This window comes from Centrocercus urophasianus, unplaced genomic scaffold (genome assembly GCF_019232065.1).
Source record: "Centrocercus urophasianus isolate 14NV4802_14NV808 unplaced genomic scaffold, USGS_Curo_1.0 seq_29, whole genome shotgun sequence".
Classification (NCBI taxonomy): domain Eukaryota; kingdom Metazoa; phylum Chordata; class Aves; order Galliformes; family Phasianidae; genus Centrocercus; species Centrocercus urophasianus.
This window is the reverse complement of record NW_024884855.1, coordinates 6,172,601-6,186,448: the sequence shown is the minus strand read 5'-3', so window position 1 is coordinate 6,186,448 and position 13,848 is coordinate 6,172,601. Positions and strand designations below refer to the sequence as shown.

Sequence of the window (13,848 nt, the reverse complement as noted above, 5' to 3'; positions counted from 1 at the left end):
TAAAGCAAGCTGTAAGAGAGAAGCTTGGCCAAAGAGTTGTTGTCCAAAGAGTTGTTGACACAGCACTGTGGATGTGGAGGTATTTGATGGGTTGGTGTGGATTGTTTGCTTTTGTGAGGCTTCTAGCAGCAAACTTTACAAATGTCCCTGACCTAACAGTGTTTAATTTGAAAAAGACATTTTTCCCAAGGATTCCTTTGGCCACACTGGTTGCAAGCCCACATTTTGTTGATTTTCTGGGAGGCTTCTTCCAAATTCAAACATCTGTAAAAGGTTCAATTCCACCCTCGACAGTATTCAAAATGATCAGGGACATGAAAGTGCACTTAAGATATTGCTGACTTGTGTGCTTAGCCTGGGGGACATAACTGAGCCCTCTCACTATGGATGAGCAGAGGAAAGTGGTCTTGAGCCACAGAATGACCAGGGTACAGAAATGGTACCAGGCTATTGCACTGACCGTCTATTCCAATACATGCTGAACTCCTGTACTGACTTTTCTGCCAGCTCTGAAGGCAAACAAGTCAAAACTGTGCAGCTGGAGCATCCTTACCCTGTCCTAAAGCAACAGGCTGGAAGATGCAGGGTTACAATGTGTCTCTATCAGAGACAAAATGTTGTCTGTTGTAGCAGGCAATCTACGCCTGTCCCGACAGCTCTGAGGCAGCAGGTGCTATTTGCTCTTCCAAAAGGTTGCTTGCATTTTAAGGTTTTTTCTTTTTCTGCTCACATTTAGGGTTGTTGTAATGATAAGAAGTGTAACACATATTTGGATGGGTAACCATGGGACTGGTAGAAGTTATACCAGGTGGGGAAGACCTGAGAGCAACTACTTGGAGAATCACCATCACCCTAACTGCATTACCAGTTTGGAAATATGTGTCTCCAGTTCCACATTGCCCTGTCTCTTGGTCCGTGAAGCTCACAATGAGACACTGTTATTCAACCCATCTTCTCTTCCCCTTCTTTGGCACCATACCCATGTACGTGACCAGCTTGGTAGATCTTGACTGTAACACTGCAGTGTTTCAGTGAGTATTAGAAATATCTGTTCCCTGTGTTTTCAGGGATGCAGACAGGGAACTCTCATTAGTCTCTGCTGCCTCCAGTGTTGCCCCTCTGAGCTCATTGCAGGGAAAGACTGGGGAAGAAGTGGAGGACAGGGCAGCTCAGGGTGCTTGTGATGCTGGGCAGTACTGATAGCCCTGCTGCACAGAGGCCAATGGATGCATCTAAACATTCACACGAGGCAAGGAACTGGATTTAGGTCACCTACAGAGAGCTCTCTTGTTGGTACTTTTTATAGAAGTGTTCCAAGAAGATACTTTCATATTCAGCAAATTATTTGGCCTTTTAAAAGTTAACCTCTTAACAGAAATTCCTCAGATTATCCATCACTAATGAGTAATTGCAGATGCAGCTACTTCAACTCAATCTGATAATCTGAGCAGTTTTTCATTGGTTCTTGAGAATATCTTTAGAATCGGGCACAGTAAGCTCTACTTTATTACACCACTGCTGCTACTGCCTGATCATCAAACCACACACCCTGCACTATTGAGGGACAGAGGCAGAGTGAAAAGTGAAGTTTCCTTTGAGCTGGTAAGATGGTTTAACTTACTTCTATGTTATGCAAGCCAGTAGATAATGATAGGATACATCTACTAAGATAAAATATAAGATATAAAAAATAATTGATTCATGTTAATGCGGAATTGTATATTGTTTCTTGCACTACGAGGCTGGAACAACCAAACCACCAGAAGGGTCTTTGCACTTTTGTTCTGCTAGATTGCTGAGTACAAAACCACACTCTGTCACATTGATTCAGACTTAGATTGTGCTGAAAAGAGGCATCATCTTGGTTAAAAAAAAAAAATAATAAAGAAATAGGCCCTTCTCTCTGAGTGAAAAAGATGAATGTAAACAAATTCAGCCAGAATAGCCCCCCTCAGTGTTTGGAACTATGCGGGCAAAAATAAATTCTTTTCATGTATGCATATATATGTGTGTACATACATAAAAATACACACACACCAGTACCACTCTATTACAGTAGCCTTCCTATGTAGAAACTTCTCTCAGCTGACAGGGTGCAAATCTGTCAAAGCCAGTAGTTCATAGCTGTTCCTGTGCACCAAGTTATGGAAAAATGGCTCTCCAAAGATGAAGGCAGCAAAAGATTGGTTATTTGAGGTTGGACAGGGAAATCCTTCTACTTTCTTATTCTCTACCAGTTCACACACTCACAGGCTGATCATGTGAGTGAGCTACATGTGCTTTACATGTTTCTGTTGGACACGTTCAGAGATCTAGCTATTCTGTGGGTAGATAACATTATTTTTTCTTAAGGGGTTTCTTACAGGACTTTTCTGTCACTTTTACTCTATTACTTTTCTCCCTGTCTCTGTCACATCAGGAATAACCTTCTTGTCTACATCTTCACAGTCCCTGACAGCTTCTCCTTTTCCTCTTGTAAACTCTCATTTCCGTATCAAGAAGTCAACTCCATGATATTAGCCTCCAGCTCCAATTAGTTCATCAAATCAGCCCTACACTAATTTCTGCCATGCTGTTGCTTACACGCTGGTGCCTATAATTCTCTTCTGAGCTACCTCAGCTTCATTTTTTTAGTTTCTCCTGACAGCTCTGTTGAGTTGCTTCGAACCAGAGAACATCTAGGCTGCCTGTATGCTGAGAGTGTGCTATCACCATCTTGTATTAATTCCCTTACCTATCCGAATATTTATTTCACCCTATACATTCTCAAAAGCAAAACTTTTTATGTTGTACTGGACCTCAAACGTGAGAGTGAGACTAAATTTTGAATATGGGTTTCTGTTAATGTGAACAGATTTGGCAACAACAGCTGAGCATTTGGGAAATCTGTGTTTTGTAGAAATTCTGTTTGAAATGGGAAATAGAACTACAGGAAGGTATGGAAAAGGCACAGCTGCAAAGCCTTATTTTCTTGAGCAGACAGTAGACAAGAGAACTCTGCCCAGGAAGAAAGGATGGGAATACTATTGCAACCAGCTGAGATCATTGGGAACCCAAGGTCACCAGCGTTGACATCTTGTTAGCTTCTGCTTGCTTCCTGGCTTGATCATTAGGTTCTTGTTCTCCTGCTGCTGTGAAAAGAATTGGCAGTGTTCTGAGATGATGGTCACTGGTAGTAATGACAAATGCTCACTAGGCCATTGAGAATTCCTTTGCTCCATTCTCACTGAAATTGAAAAGGGCTTTTGACTTATCTCGTTTTTGCCCCCTCAGTGGCTGTCTGCTGTCAAGGAGAACTGAGTTTGAATTAGCCATATGCATCCACTTTGCTATTTGGCCTATAAAAATCTTCATTCCTACCAACAGAAGAAGAAAACATTACTGAAGCAGGCATTTTCTTCTGGACCTTAGCAGAACAGTTTATCTGTGGGCTGGCTGGGCTGTCATCAGCCTTTGGACGATGTGGCAATTCACTTTCCACAGCTGAGTAATTTGAAGCAGGTGGGAAGCAAAGCAGATCTGAACAATGAGAAAAGGCACTGGAGTATATCTAGGATACTAGGAAAACATACAGTTGCTTCTTACAAGACAAATCTCATTGTAATGTTCAGCAGACAGAGCTCAGCCTCATGATGTCTCTGCAGTTATCAGTTCCCCCAGATGCTAATACTTGTACCATTATTGCCTTTCTGCACATAGGGAAGTGCTTGGCAATTACTGAGAAGTGATATCACCTGTCTGTGAACCAGCTGACTGGACATACAGCAGGTTTACCTCTGCAAGGTAGAGGACTGCAGGTGTTCAGAGGAAAGTTCATTGTGATAACTTCAGGACAGAGAGCTGTAACTAAGAAGTCCTGTATCAGTCTTGTGACTTTCATCTGAGCAAAGGAATTTATTTTATTTTCTGGATACCTAACCAAGTTTTATAGATTGTAAGTGTTAGAATGTATGCTTAGGTAAGAGGTTTTGGTAAGAGATGTGGTTCTCCTCTGTTCACCTTCTGCCCTTTAGAAATGAAGATACCTTATCTATCTTCAGCTCGTAACTACTGAACTCTCTCCATCTTTCTCTAGCAGATTTTAAAAAGCAACTTTTCTCCTATCTGAAGTACTCTTCCTGTACTGATAATTCTAGCTGGCGTAAAATTGCTTCTTAGCCTTTCCTTTGGTTAAGTCTAAGAGATGACTTGATCTCTCAGTTGTTTATCTCAGACAAAAGATATCAAAGATTAAATCATTTTTATAGCTCGTATCAGAACGATTTTAATCTTTTCAGTAACATCTTATTGAAAGCTTGGATCTCAAGGGAAGGACTAATAATGGCATTACAAATGCTAAAAGTAGTTGCAATAGCACATCTTTTAATTGATACACATCCAAGATCTGTGCTGGTTCTTGTAATTGTGTCAGTGTACTGCAGGCTGTGGCTCAGCTGCTTATCTGCTACTTGCCCCAAATCATTTTCTTCTAAACTTTTCAGAACTTAGCATTCCATTACCCCACTACAACAAACGTTCATGTGACTTGTAACACACAGATCAGCATTTAAACAGCGTTGTATTTGTTTCCAGGTGAGAAAGAGCAATTGTAGATGTCTGGCGCCCTTCAGACATTGAAGAACTGAACAAAGAGAATTTTTGAGAGGTTGAGAGAGAGGGGAAGGAATATTAACAAATTAGCTACATTTACCTGGAAATAGGTGATTACCTTGCGTAGTAATTTTGATGTTCTTTGTGCGCCTGGGCATTTATAATAGTACGCATAATTCTATTTGTGCATGTGCTTACACATCTCTGTCTATTTCAGATTTAGTCAGCTTTACTGTACTTATCACAGGGATCATATGCAACTCTGATCAAGATGATAAGCAGGAGAGATGACGTGCCTCCCACCTCCCCCAGCTAAACTCAGCTAGCAGAGGCGCTTCCTCTATGCAACGCCCACTCTGAAGAAGGTCTGTAGCAAAACAGGATGTCTACCAAAAACCCATAAATGAAGGCATGGTGAATTGGAAGCCAAAAAGATTTTTTTTTTTTCCTTTGATCAATTTCTGAGACATTCTGATTATTTTCCTACTTAATTCAGAAAAGCTATGCTGTAAGCAAATCTAATCATAGGAAGGAGTTTGCTATAGGAGTGCTGCTTAGTTGTGTGACATCTGGGAGTGAAAGGATGCTTTTGACCATAGAGTCCAGCTCCTGCTTCTATAGTTATCAGATCATACAATACCTTCAATAAAACAATCCTGCTGATTGAAACATCACAGTCCTTCTTAAGTAAAGACTTATTCTCAGTCCTGTTCTAGACCACTCCAGAGCTCCTGCTGATTAGAAACCACACTCACTCCATAGCCTGCTTAAGCTCACTTGGCTTTTTGCCAGTGCTACACTCAGAGTTTCCTCTATCCTGTTGTGAATCTCTCTTTCCTCCAGCTGCTTCTGAAAGTTCATAGAGGTGGCATTCCCTCCTCCTCCCGCAATAAGTCAACCATGCCCTTTCAAGACAGGACATTCTCACAGCCTCCTCTTACTCCAGAGCTCAGTTCTGTACCTGCACTGGGGAAGCCATGGAAACAACATTTTCCTCTTATTTTTGAATTCTTCAAATAACTGCTTTAGGGTAAGCTCAGAAGTGCTCTTGGTTCATGCTCTCACTCTGTGTTTTCTGGACTCCAGGCTGAATCGTGGGCTCCTTAGAGCATGATGCTGTCTGCAGAGGTGCTGACCTTTCTTGCAGCATGAAGCTAGTGGCAAACATTGCCACAAGTTGGAAGCATCTCCCAAATACGCCATGAGTACATTGGGTCAGGATTCTTCATATTCAACTTTTGTTTGCTGGAATATCTTCCAGTGGAAAGGTCATTAGGAAAGAAATCACAGGATGGAATTCATATTTAAAAAGAAAGACAGAGTCCCATATAGCCTTGTGGAGATATTGCAGAAGAAAAGTCTCAAATTCCAATACAGTCCCTTTCAGTATATTGTGTCAATGACCAGGTCCTAAGTTTTCTACATCCCAGATGAGTGTTTGGCCAGAAACACGTTGGCTATTCTTTCAATTTCTGTCTTTCGGGGTTTTCTTTTGCAGCAAAGAAAATACTTATTGCAAGGAAATACAGATGCCAAGATTCTCTTGCTGCAGGTGGGCAGCTTGCTTATCTATCCGGAATGGTGGCTTTTTCTGTATGCATGTGTTTGAACATGTAAGAGAGAAAATTATGACAGGTCTTGGTTTCTTTCAGGTATGAAATGGAATAATTTATTAAAAAAAAAAAAAAAAAAAGTTTGTGCTAGAACACCCTTTTCTTTCCCAACTTGTGTACTGACCTCAAACCATTTCACAATGGCTCAAGGCAACTTCAGGTGGTTTGAAGGAAGACTCCCCTACAACTTTTGTGACACCAGCAGCCCAAGGAAACTTTCCTCTAGTGAAGAAAAAGGGGAGGTTTCCGTCAGGAAATGGCAGAAAATCAGTGAGTCCCTCAAGTGAAGAAAGACCTGTCATTAAAGGCAGATAGTGGTTACGGTGTAGATGCTTTCAGCAGGTAAATACTGCTCATGAGAGGAAAAAAAAAGCATTGAAGCCTTGAAGATGCAGAAATTATGTCTGCTTCAGGAGACCCATGAGCTGCAACATCTGGAGACTGAGAAGGTTTTCAGAGAAGAGCTTCAGTGCTGTCTCTGGTCAGAAAGAGCAGTCAGGCACTGGCACAGGCTGCTCAGGGAAGTGGAGTCACCAAGCCTGCAGACGCTTAAGGAAAGGGCAGATGTAGTGCTGTAGTGGGCAATGCTGGTGGCAGGTGGATGATTGGACTAGACAATCTTGGAAGTCTTTTCCAGCCTTAATATTCTATGATTCTATCACTACATGTTTCTCTAAGCATCTGTTTTCAGCTTCCATCAGAAACAGCACACAGGGAAACATGAATGCATCTACCAGCTCGTGTTTGTCCTGGCAGGAGTGTGGAGAAAAAAACTCTTCTAACTGAAAAAAAACTCTTCTAACAATTGTTCTGATTTAGATACTGTCTGGAATGGGGCGAAATGTGCAGCAGACTGGCCTTCACCTGTGCATTATTGCTGTGCTGCTTCTTGGTGAAGGACAAGGGAGAGGTAAGGGGAGATTTTGAATAGGTCCACTGTGGGAGGTGTGTATACATGCTCTCATTTTTATGTGAAGACTCTAAGGAATGGAACATAAGATCTCATGGTTGCCCTTTTCTGGTTCCTGAGCAGTGGTACAGCTGGCTGGCAGTGCCAGACCTGGGAAGCCACGCTCATAGCAGACAAGCTGAGCAGCAGAAAGCACAGCCACTGCACAGAGTCTACCCTAAGGTCTTACACTCGTCTCACACAGGGAAGTGCAGTACCAGAGAGGAAGAGTGTATTGTGAGGAAGGCATCACTAAAGGAAAGGCTAGCAAGTAGCGCATTTTAGATCTCGTTAGGTGATAACATGAATGCAGCTCCTGTCTGCTTCTTCTGCAGATTTCCCTGGCAGCCTGAGCTGCCTGAATAACTACGTGACTACTGTGAGCTGTACGTGGGCACCTGAGGAGCCCGTGGGTGATGGACCTTTCCACCTGCATTTCACAAAGTAAGAGCTGCAAGCTGAGAGCTGCCTGTGGCTCTCCTGGCCCTGGCCCGGGAAGGGCAGCACAGAGAGGCAGAGACAGTTCACGGCTGGGGGCTTTCCTTGCTTTGGACATTGCCAGTTCAGTCACCCAGCTGCTCTCTTCTCAGTCTTCCACAACGTCAAGAAGTGCAGCAGAGCCCTTGCAGCTGTGTGGTCTCCTGCAGACTCAGGGTGGTCTTCTGCTCCAGTATTATCTGCTAGCAAGAGCCTCTCCGTGCAGAAAGCCCTCCTGTTGTAGCCTTGACTCTCTGTCATTGGGAAACATGCAGGGCTTTAGTAGCAGGTTTATTATGTGAGTAATCCTACATCTAAGATGAGAAATCTGGTGAATAATTTGTGATGTGATAGGATAATAAGCATTATGTATGCTAATTTGAGATTAGCCTTTTTAGATTATGTAATAAAGTTATCTTGACTACCAGTAATTAATAAACTGTTACATGAGCATAAGCTGCTCTGGCATTTGATGCCTCACATGAAGTCAAAAATAGCGTAACTCTTAATGATACAGCATTTGAAAGCTGTAAAGCACTTAATCACATGACTTAAAAGAAACCTTCAGCCTTTCCATTTTTTTTAGCCTCTGGTCAAAGGGCCAAAATGCCAGCTGCCAGCTGACTGCCAGAGACAGCATGCAGGATCAGTACCACTGCACGATGCACTTAGCAAGACAGATCTTGGAAACAGATGGTTACAGAGTCTCTCTCCAAGGCAACTTCTATGGAAGCAATCACACATACGTTACCTTTCAGGAGTACAGTCCCCGCCAGCACAGTAAGTGCAAACCAGGGCAGTTGTGGGCCGAGGCTCTGTGTGGAATCTTTGGGAAGGATCTGATATACTTCTTGATTAAAAGGGCATCTCAAAGCAGGTGAAAGTAATGGGAACAAGCCAGACTGTATAGCCCTGCAGAGTACATTATCTGGGATTTAGCAGTAGGGATGAAGTCCCAGTGTCTCTCCATTTTGACTTTTTCTGGACTTCAGAGAGTGTTTGCTCTTGAGTACATTTTGATTGTATTTCTTGTCTGCATCCTGTTTGCCTGTGCCATGGATAATGTACCACTCGATTGTTTTCATGGTAGCTGTTTGCTGTTTTGCCACAAATAAATGAAGTCACAAAGAATCTAAGTTGTGGATCTAATTCTAGATCCCATGGCACAGTACTTCACACAGATGGTATAGAGCTTGAAATCTCAAAGCCTCTGTATACCAGTGCCACACTGGAAGAGACTGTGACATCTTGAGTGGCTCTTTGCTTGCAGGAATATCCCCAGGGGATGAGATAGCATCCCTTTATGCCAGTTCCCTACCTGTTTTGACCTACTGCAAAAGCTAATTCAGTCTACTGTTGCACTTAGTATCACTAGAAGCAGCTTGGTCTTCCAAGTCTTTGATCAGCCTAGGAACACGCATCTCCTTCTGCGGCGCTTCAGTCCCAAATATTGTGGAAAACCTCTCTCTCTATTTGCAGTAAAACTTGATCCACCTTTGAACATCCAGAGCAATGTTACTGCCAGCAAGTGTCAGATATGGTGGACTGTGCCTTCCTACCTCGATGAAATTCTCCAGTACCAGTTGCAGTACAAGGAGTACAGCTCGTCATGGGAGGTAACTGGATGGGCAACACACTGATACAGTACTGCTCTTCTTGGTGCAATGGCCTTGCCACTCAGGGCCTTCTGGCAGCTGATTACTTTAAGATAGCCTTTTTGGTTTGCCACACAAAGATAAAGCGGTTTTATATAAAACACTGTGGAGATCAGTAAATCTTCTTAATCCTGCATTCAGATATCAGTTGTCATCATGGAGGCCTTCTTCTTGCATCCAGGAACAGACAGTTTGGGGAAAAAGTAGTTATTAAAATATTCTCCCTTTGCCTCGTTAATAGAAACGTTTGTAATAACTTGCAGACTGCACAGAACAAGACACCACCCAGTTCACTACCACAAATAGAAATTGAAGGCACAGAATTTCACAGTGGCATCTCTTACATTGCACGAGTTCGCTGCAAAGTTTCTGAAATTGAGGATTCATACCACAGTCAGTGGAGCGACTGGAGCCAGACAACAGTATTTCAAAGAGAAGGTAAAAATAATGTTGTTTTTGCCTTAATTTCAAGGGTTGCTGTTGTTCTTATGTTGTTGGGTTGTTGCACTGATTGTTTATTTGGAGATCTATCTTAAAATCTAGGCTTTTTTTTTTTTTTTTTTTTTTTGTGCATGTTCTTTTTATAGGTGCATCCGAACTGTCTGAAAAACTCTTTGATACCAGAACATTCGAGTTCTTGATCATTCCTCTGAGTTTTGGCACCCTACTCTATTTATTTTGGAACTGCAAGCTTTCTTCAAGGTACATTATGGTACTTCATTAAGTTCTCCTTGATTTTCATAGCCCAAAGAGAAATTAAGTGTTTACATCTGTTTTGCTTTCTACTTTTGCTGCACAATCAGATTCTGACATGCTCAAAAGCTCTTTTGACAATCTCAGGACATGATGTAATCCTTGACTGATGAAAATTAATCACCTCCTACTTAATAATTAAGGAGACCAAAACACCTTGGCATACAAGCTGGTCTCTTGGACTTAAAAAAAATTAAACCCATGGATACTTTGAGTTGTTTCATGTGGGTAAATCAGAAATGCAATTGTACAGCAGTCCTGAAGGATGGTTAAAGCGGTACAGAAGTTAAGCTGTTAGTGACATACCTACTAGTAGTCAATACATATCAATCAACAGAATAATCAAAAATGTCAATATAGGCAAACTATAGAAATTAGTGCATGTAAAACCTTGGCTCAACCATACTCTTCTTTCTTTTATGCTGGTAACACAAAAGCCTTTTCTGCCTTGACATGCACCTATTATGCTCCATATACATGTTGTTCTCAGAGAAACAGAATACTTGTCCATACGATAAAATATTTCTATGAGATAGACTAATAAATGGACAATGATATATGGCAGAACTTCTTTTCCTAAATCTGGTGAAACTAGCTCACTAAAATACTGCTTGAAGAGGTAGTTTAGATCAAACAATGCTAAACAAATGCATAAGTAGCTCAGTGCATATAATGAGTAATAAACTAATACTGATTTTGCAATATATAGTGTTCCTCAGAAACTTCTGAGAAGACTGGACTAGAAAAATTGAATGCATGTGCAAGAGACAAACAAAGGATGTCAGGAAACACATAAAATGAGCTTCTACTGCAGTCTTTCCAGCAGTAGTGTTGGGTTTTCATCTCATCAGTGTGCTATACCATCAAGACAATGCAGAACAATTTGATTTTAAAGTGTTGTTTTCTCACCTCAGGCCAAAAGTCCTCTCCTGCCTTAATATTCCCACACCAGCTGCTTTCTTTCAGCCACTCTATAATTTGCACAATGGGAATTTTAAGGTAAGATGTTTCATTGACTTCTTATGTTCTTCAGTTAAGGGGAGGGTTGATTTGTTTCTGGGACCAATTGTTCTACCTACCTGAGCAGTGCTACCAACACACGGCTTTGGTCTTCCTGGGAGTCCATGGTTTCCTAGTTTTCTTTCTCCAAATACTAACTACACCATCAGAACAGCTTCTGCCTCTGTAGAAATAAAATCCCTCCAGTAAATCATTCCTCATCCATCTACCATCTATCCTTTTTTCGCATCCACAGAATCTTTTATATATTTATATATTACCAATAACTGATGCCTTCAGCCTCCCCCTTGTTGAGCCAGATAACACTGGTATCCAAGTACATCATTCAAAGGTTGCTCTGGTTTAATAAATCAAGTTTCCCTCTCACAGGGAAGCAAGTATTTTCTCAGTTAGCTTGAAACAGAGAGATCGAGGAAGCTGCAGTCTTTCCCAACCAGGCAGCTTCTCCCTTGAAGAAAACTAACATTGCTGCATTCTTCCAGTAAGTTCCCCCTCCATTTTCAGATATCTAAGGTATGTTTGAATGGTCTTCATGTTGACCACTGTTGTTCCCTCCATATTGAGAGCCCTTCTGAAAACTAGCACTAAATCCAAGAGGAAAAAAGAAAAGGGGGAAAAAAAAAAAAGAAAAAAGAAAGAAAAAACAGGGCGGATCTGTTTAACGAAAGCAGCAAAAGTCAAAAAGCATCAGTAGTGTATTTACCATCTCTCATCTTCCATCTTCTGATATACACACTGAATATGAAAGATGCCTGATGACTTTGCAAAGCCAAAGGAATAGAAGAAGCATGTAGCATGTTATGGAGGTGAGATTTCAAAAATTTATTATGAAATCTTCCCTCAGGAAAATTGAATGCTATCACTACTCCATAACTTACATTTCACCTATTAGATTTGCAATAAACCTCTGGATTATTGTGCCAAAGACATGTAGATGGAACAGTTAGTTTAAAAATTCCACCTCTGAGCAAATTGTCCTGAACTTACTGATCCTTTCACTAGGACTGGGTTGGACCCAATGAGGCTTGTAGCCAACTCAAAAGAGAAGAGGCAAGCAACTCAAACAAAGTGACTGTAGATGAAGTTTCTGAGCTAAGCATCCAAGAACTGATTTCCCAAATTTCCTTGAAACCTATGGAAAGCACAAATTTGGCTGCCGAAGAAGAGATGATTGCCTTTGCCTCTGGTCCAAGCCAGCAGCATGTCCCCAGCAGATGTGTAAGAGGAGAAGAGATAGAAGTCAGGCCAGCAGTGCTGGTAACCCAAAACCATGCTAATGATACAACTGACCTGAAAATCTCTGAAAAAATTAAAGCCAACCTTGAGAGCTCTAGTGGGGGAAGGAGTTATCCCTCCCACTTACAGCCTGGAAAGAGTGACTGTATTATGCTTCAGGAATCTTTGGAGGTGGCAAGTGTGTCATTCAGCAGTAGCGACTACTGCACCTTGTGTGATAGTGATACCACTGAAGGTTTGATTCCTGCTGAACTATTGAAGCTCTCTGATGGAAATGGTCTGGCCAAATGTGAGAATGATCAGAATGACCTTCCCTGAGGAATGCTGCCCACAAAGATATCTGTGTTGCCCTCTCATCTCCCAGTAGTGTCTTCACAAATGGCTTAAGTGGTGACTGTGCAGACAATTACAATTGTGTAACTACATCCCTTTTTAGACCAAGATTTTGGTCTGGCTTGATGCAGTGTTTCCAAATTTCAGACCTTCAGAATGAGAAGAATGCTTCCTAATATTGTCAAATCAGATGTATCTTAAATCTCTCATATCTACACAGCCCTTGCATATGAACATGTCTGCACAGAAACTGAACCAGTTTGATGAGGTCTTGTTTGCTTTAAGAAGGTATTCTAAACTCTTATTACTAGCAAAAGTGTAATGTGGAAAACTATAGTCAGATACAAACATAAGGAGCAGTAGGTCAGGCTATGGGGAGAATCTAAAACTTAAGATAGAGAAGCAAAAGCAAATAGAGAGATTGAATGTGGTGAGAAATGACAAAAATGAAAAGCCAAGAAAGATGCTGCCTTTGTCCATCAGGCAAGGACAGAAGACTACAGGAACTGAGTATGGAGATGATGACAGGCTCATGGTTAAAGGGCTGAAATGATATTGCATCATCAGATGAAACACTTACAACAATTTTGGCAGCTTCTGCTTTGATGCAGCCACTTAAAAACAAAACAAACAAAATGCAACAATAAAAGGAAAAGTGTAGAGAGGAAAAGTGCCACAGAAAAAGTTGCTTGTTGTAGCTAGATTAAAAAAAAAATCTGATCTCACTTATGTCTTTGTAAAAGCTGAAGTCTAATTTTTAGTTAATGAATGAATATCCACATTTTATTTCTAGAGAAACAGCATATAAAAACCCAATTTGCTGTCTTTTCACTTTTTTTTTTTTTTTTTTTTTTTTTTTGCCATGTTTGAGACTTGTACTGGGTTAAGCTGCATTTTTCACAGCTTCTCCCAGAATTTCTGAAATGCTCCAAGTCCAATTTTTCCAGGAAAGTGTGATGTACACCATGCCAGTGGGAGACAGAGAATTTTCATTTAGTATGGAGACGTAACATGGGCTCTGGTCGAGCTTTTCATTTCCTGGGACTGCTGAGTGCATGCTATGACTATCACCAGCACCAGAACAAAGCCACCAGTCTTTTCCCCTTTCTTTCCTTAGTGTTGAGTTTTGGCAGAGGAAACAACGTCAGAAGGTATTTGGATGATGTTTGTACGCTACTAAGGAACTGAAAATATTTTATGACAAAGGATGTGTTTTATTTTG

The 13,848-nt window shown here is 41.2% G+C and overlaps 1 protein-coding gene across 1 annotated transcript; it reads left to right on the top strand.

The window, feature by feature from the left end:
• The first annotated feature begins 7,034 nt into the window (after positions 1-7,034).
• LOC122165347 (interleukin-9 receptor-like) lies at positions 7,035-12,611 on the top strand. Its single transcript, XM_042828225.1, has 8 exons — positions 7,035-7,113; positions 7,488-7,596; positions 8,216-8,409; positions 9,109-9,245; positions 9,548-9,722; positions 9,872-9,986; positions 10,952-11,036; positions 12,060-12,611. Exons 1-8 carry the CDS (start codon positions 7,035-7,037, stop codon positions 12,609-12,611), a joined length of 1,446 nt encoding a protein of 481 aa, XP_042684159.1.
• The last annotated feature ends 1,237 nt before the right edge of the window (positions 12,612-13,848 follow it).